At 46.9% G+C, this 6261-nt stretch overlaps 1 protein-coding gene across 1 annotated transcript in view; it reads right to left on the bottom strand.

Annotated features, from left to right (window-relative positions):
* ANKRD52 (ankyrin repeat domain 52) overlaps positions 1-6194 on the bottom strand; it is a 20885-nt gene extending 14691 nt beyond the window's left edge. Inside the window, exon 1 of the mRNA XM_006093695.2 lies at positions 6004-6194. Within this exon, the coding sequence (XP_006093757.1) occupies positions 6004-6194 (191 nt within the window). The remainder of the gene's footprint in view (positions 1-6003) is intronic.
* Between the last annotated feature and the right edge of the window lie 67 nt (positions 6195-6261).

The following is a 6261-nucleotide window of genomic DNA, read 5'->3' as shown; positions in this document are numbered from 1 at the left end:
CCGACTCCGGCGGCTCACCCGCACCAGGATAGGAGTTCACCGACTCCCAGCAGACCGCACGGTGCCCTCGCTACAGGTCCGGCCGCCCCCAGCGCCCATCCTCCGGGCCCCCCGATCCTCCGCACCCCCCGCCCCGGCTCCCCGCCAAGGCTCTAGCAGCAACGCAGACCCTGGGCCCTGCGGCGCCCGCCAACCCGAGGCCCCGGACCACCCTGCCCACGGCCTCCTCGGGAGCTAACGCCTCTCGCCAGCGATGGCGCACCCCAAATCCCCCGCAGACTTGGGGAGCAGGGCGTGGAGACCTGGGGGTTGTATATGGCAATAGCTTCAGAGGAAGGGAAGTCACGTAAATCCACCAGTGGTGACAGGAGTTGCGTAGAAAGGAAGTAGCAAAAGTGCTCAAACTTCAGAGAGAAATCCCAAGGAATCTGCTGCCGCCGAACCCCCACCCCCACCCCAAAGAGGCTGGGGGGGTCTGAAGGCCTCCAAAGCCAACAGAGGGGGCTCTTCACCCCCTAATGGCCACATGGCCAGGGCCAGGCTGGAGGGTGTTGGTTACACTTTCAAAGACGCAAACGTTTCTCCCCAGAAAAGGGTGGGGTGCTGCCCCTCCTCCACTGGAGGCCAGAGAGCAGCCAATCAGGGAAGATCTGGATGCAGGGCAGCCCAGCCCCGACAGGGAAAAAGAGGGAAGAAAAATGGATATTGAAAAACTGGTACAACTTATAAAGGGTAACTAAGGGTCCTGTTCAGAGCTCAGCAACTCAGCAGATGTGGTCTAAGAAGGGAACACACGTAGGAAGAAGGGTAGCAGTTGGTCTCCTGTCAGGAATAGACATAAAAGCCCTCCCTTGTTCTCCAACAAGCTATGCCCCCTCATTGCTGTCAATATCTTGATTCCCACCAGAAAGATACACAAGACACTGGTACCAGTGCTTTTTCCTGGAGAGAAACTGGGAGACAGGGAATGAAAAATAAGAGGAAAATGTATCTATCACTATATACTTTTAAAATACTTTTTAAATTTTTTTTTACCATATTGGAAATAAAATTTACAATATTATGTAAGCCTTAGCTCTTCCGGGAAGTCTTCCCTGTTAACACTTCCCTTTTGTTAGGTCTTCTTACCAGGTACTTTACCCTGTAGCACTCACATTTAAATTGCACACCTTTGTTGTTCACTTCAGTCTTTGACATACAAGTGCCCAATAGCTTAGAATGGATTCTACATTCCTTGTTAGCTAGTCTTGCTTTCAACACAGGACTTCACATTGTTTGTTTGTTTGTTTGTTCGTTTTTCTATGAAAAAGGGGTTTTGAGCTCTCTGAAGGCAACAGTAGACATTAAATTATTCTTCATAGCTCTAGCAGAGCAGCACATGGGAACAGGCACTTAATAATTGATGATGAGCTCTAACCGGTTTGGTTCAATAGATAGAGGGTCGGCCTGCGGACTGAAGGGTCCCAGGTTCGATTCCGGTCAAGGGCATGTACCTTGGTTGCGGGCACATCCCTACTGGGGGGCGTGCAGGAGGCAGCTGATCGATGTTTCTCTCTCATCGATGTTTCTAACTCTCTATCCCTCTCCCTTCCTCTCTGTAAAAAATCAATAAAATATATTTTTTTAAAAAATAATTGATGATGATGATAATGATGAAGATGAGGCTGAAAAAGTAGAAACTGACAGTAGCTGGAGATGAGATGGGTATGGGTGTTGGGACATGCTGACTTGGCTGTTGGATATGAGGGGCCTTCCAGGAAGGGCTAAGCTAGGATATGGCCCAGAGGATGGGGAGGAGGGGACTGTGTGGCCTGTATGGCCTGAAATAGCTCTCGGTAACCTGAGGAATTGGCAGTCAGGACTTGAACTGGAGTCACGTGCCTGGTTCTGGCTCTGAAGTGGAGGTGAACAAGGGGGTTGCCAGCCAGGTTCTTTGGGCAGCTGGAAGGAGGAGGAAGGGCGAGAAGAGTTATTTTTAATATTATTCAGAGCACAGAAAGAGGATTTCCCAGTAGGGAAAAAAGGAATATGATGTAGGTAACACAGATACTTCCAGGGCTCGAGGAGATGCACAGGTTGGGGAGAAGGAGGCCAGAGGTGGTGGCAAAGCCCTCTCATGTGGACAGTCCTACTGGATTCAACTACTGAATTTATATTTGGGTGAATCTAGGCCAGTGATGGCGAACCTTTTGAGCTCGGCGTGTCAGCATTTTGAAAAACCCTAACTTAACTCTGGTGCCGTGTCACATATAGAAATTTTTTGATATTTGCAACCATAGTAAAACAAAGACTTATATTTTTTATATTTATTTTATATATTTAAATGCCATTTAACAAAGAAAAATCAACCAAAAAAATGAGTTCGCGTGTCACCTCTGACACGCGTGTCATAGGTTCGCCATCACTGGCCTAGGCAAATGCCTGCCTCTCTTTAAGACTGTTTTCATTCTTCTAACAAATGTTGATTGAAAACTCACCATTGAGTACAGCACTATACCACCCGGTTTGGAGATAGAAACTTAAAAGTAATGGTGTCTATTTTGGTGGAGCTTAAAACTTAGTAGAAGAACACACATATACACATGAAACAACTAGTGAATGTAGGATACATGATACTTTTACGTGACATTAATATTGAGGGATGGGTTCAATCAGGAGGGTCTTCCTGGAGGAGATGTGTTTTGAGCCAGTATTTGAAGGAAGTTATCACTGCAGAACAATGGGGAAATGGCAAGAAATTGGTTGTTCCAAGTACAGGAAATTAACTAAGAAAAGTTTAAGGGGGTGGAGGGGGCAATGGAGGGATAAGGACACATATGTAATACCTTAATCAATAAAGAAAAAAATTAAAACAAAAATAAATAAAAATAAAATATAAAAAGAAGTTCTACAAGTCACAAGAGAAGATAAACAACCTTAGAGGGAAATGAGCAACAGACTTGAACAAGACTTTCACAAAAGTAAGTATTCAGGTGATCTGTGTACATATGGAAGGATGCTCATCTTCAGTAATAGGAAAATGTAAATTAAAACCACAATAAAATACCATTATTTACCAAAAAAAAAAGAAAGAAAGAAAAGTTTAAAAGACAGTAATTAGCTAATCTAGTTAGTAGGGTACAACAAGCAAATTGACTTGGCAGGCCTATTGTACCTTGGGGATTGTGCAGCAAGGTACAATATAACAAGGTACAATATAACATTATGACCTCAATGTTAATGAGGTCACAGTTCAGTCATGTTTCCCAGTCAATTTCTGTCTTTTATCTGGCCTGATCCTGCCTTCTCACTTGAAGCAGCTGTCTCACATGTGTAAACCCTTAGTCAGAGGGTGTGGGACTAGACAAGAAAGTGGGGTTGGAAATGTTGTAGGCAGTTAAACTGACATAAGCAGAGCAAGGGCAGTGGGCCAGGTACAGAAGTTCACCACGATGGAAAGCCCCAGGTGCCTAGCAACCGACAATTAGTTGTAGGGTGGGACCTGCACGCTGGGTGACTTTTCCTCCTCTAGCATAAAGCTCGCTGGTCATGCATTTGGACCCCCTGACCTTTCCTCCCTAAGTTAACATCTGTGCCTCAGTTATATTTCAACTCCTGGCCCAGGTAAGTAACAAACCCAGCTACAGCTGACATCAGGACCAGTTGCACTGAATTATGACCCCTGTCCTGGAGGCAGCCAATCAATCAGTGGAGACCACAGCGCTGAATGGACACACCTGGAAAGCTACTGAATATTCAATTAAGATCTTTCTCTGGGACCTCCCCTAAAATCTCCGCCCTTAAGACCCTCAGGACAGAGGGTCCTCCGTGATCTTCCTCCCAGGAGTAAGCCGGCGCCTTCCCCTTCCTCCCCTCCCCCAGGCACCATTAGCTTCCTCACTCCAAAGCTCCAAGGGCCCTTCCTTTACCGCTAGAACTTGTTTCCGAAGCCCATTTCCTCTAGGAATTACTTCTTCTACCTCTGTGACTTACCCAACAAACATTCTCTTACAGTTTGGGTCTGGATTCTGAATTCTTTCCTAGCCAGAACCCAGCCAGAACCCAAGTACCGAGGTTGCCGGACCCAGGTTTGGTCTGACCCCGCTGGTCAGACACCTGGTGCCTTTCCTGCCGCCTACAACAGAAAAGGTCACATGCCCACTGAGTGTGACTCCAGAATACCATCTCTGAACGAACGGGAAGGAGGTACTGTATCCTGCTGGTTGGGGTGGAAGTAAGGAGGGAAAAAGAAGGTATGTTAGCAAAGAAAAAGAAATGAGATCATTCCCAAACGTGGGGCTTTATATATATACATATAAAATAAGGATTAGAGCCCTAACCGGTTTGGCTCAGTGGATAGAGCGTCGGCCTGCAGACTCAAGGGTCCCAGGTTCCATTCCGATCAAGGGCATGTACCTTGGTTGCGGGCACATACCCAGTAGGGAGTGTGCAGGAGGCAGCTGATCGATGTTTCTAGCTCTCTATCCCTCTCCCTTCCTCTCTGTAAAAAATCAATAAAATATATATTTTTAAAAAAAGGATTAAAACACCTTCCTTACAAAATGGTAACTAAGCCAGAGTTCAAAGAGAGGAGTCCTGCTCAATAAATTCCATATAAAATGGGCTCAAACTTTAAATCAATCCAGATTCAGTGGAAAGCCCAAAATAAATGTCAATCTCAAGGAGTGGGGGGAGTTGGAGGGTTTATATCTGTTTCAAAGCCTCTGTTTCTGGGCAAGATTTCTCTTTTCCATGTGAATTAGATCTAAAAGGCAACACAGTCTTTAATTATTTTACCTGCCCCCCCCACCTCACCCCACCCACATAATACTACTCATACAAAGCTTTCCTGAATGTGAAGAGCGTGACTAAAGATTCAGAAAGCAGAGGAGTAGTATAAATACTATCTTTAATTGTATCAGCAGGCACCACCATTCTTATTTTTTTGTTGTTAATCCTCACCTGAGGATATTTTTTCCCATTGGTTTTTAGAGAGTGGAAAGGAGGAATGGGAGGAGGGAGATAGAGGAGAGAGAGAGAGAGAGAGAGAGAGAGAGAGAGAGAGAGAGAGATGATTGCTTCCTGCACTCGCCCTGGCTAGGCTGGGAATCAAACCCATGACCCTCCCTTTGGTGCACGGGGCCCATGCTCTAACGGTTAGAGTCTAACCACTTAACACCGGCCAGAGCGGGCACCACTATTCTTTTTATTTTTTTAAATATATTTTTATTGATTTCAGAGAGAAGTGAGAGGGAGAGAGAGAGAGAGAGATAGAAACATCAATGACGAGAGAGAGAATCATCAGTCGGCTGCCTCCTGCAAACCCACATGGGGATCGAGCCCGCAACCCTGGGCTTGTGCCCTGACGGGGGGATGGAACCGTGACCTGGTTCACAGGTTGATGTTCCACCACTGAGCCCCGCCAGCCGGTGCTCCTCCCACTTTTATCACGAGCATTTCCCCTTGTACCACGATGGGAAGCTGTACAGCGACCTTTCATTGCCTGGGTTCCCCTGCCCATGAGGGCTCACCTTTCATCAAACGCATATTTTTCCAGACAAAGATGGATCTCTCTCCTAGAAGTAAGTCTGATTCTCTCCACCTCGACTTCTTTGAATACATATTAAAGGAGAAAACTATGCAAACACTTTGCCCAGAGCCTGGAACATTCATTTCCTTTCTCAAGGGTTTTAAGCACAGTACTAAGAGCTGCAGTGACTACAAAGATGAATAGAATTTATGGAACTAACTATAAGCAAGGTGGAATATGATAAAGAGTGGTTCTCAACCTTCTCGCCCTTTAAATACAGTTCCTCATGTTGTGACCCAACCATAAAATTATTTTCGTTGCTACTTCATAACTGTAATGTTGCTACTGTTATGAATCGTCATGTAAATATCTGATATGCAGGATGGTCTTAGGCGACCCCTGTGAAAGGGTCGTTCGACCGCCAAAGGGGTCGCGACCCACAGGTTGAGAACCGCTGCAAGAGATCCACAGGTATCTGCTGTTGACACGCCCACGACATCATCCTGGCGCTTATGTGTCCGGAGGGTGGCCTGAGACTGGCCAGGTCGTGGGCCGGCGACTCTGCGCCACGGGACCACGTCTGCAGCGCCTCGCGCACCCGCCGGGGCTCCTGCCAGAGGGTGGAACTACATCTCCCGACAAGCCGCCTGTCTCCTTGCTTCCTCCCTCGCCCGTCCCGAGCCATGGCAACCGCGTGACGTGAGGGTGCAGGGAGCTGCAGGAGCAGCGGTCGCGGCTTTCAAGGTTAGCTC

The sequence above is a fragment of the Myotis lucifugus genome, unplaced genomic scaffold (genome assembly GCF_000147115.1).
Source record: "Myotis lucifugus unplaced genomic scaffold, Myoluc2.0 scaffold_119, whole genome shotgun sequence".
NCBI lineage: Eukaryota > Metazoa > Chordata > Mammalia > Chiroptera > Vespertilionidae > Myotis > Myotis lucifugus.
Note: the sequence above shows the minus strand (reverse complement) of the source record. Positions and strands in the feature narration are given on the sequence as shown.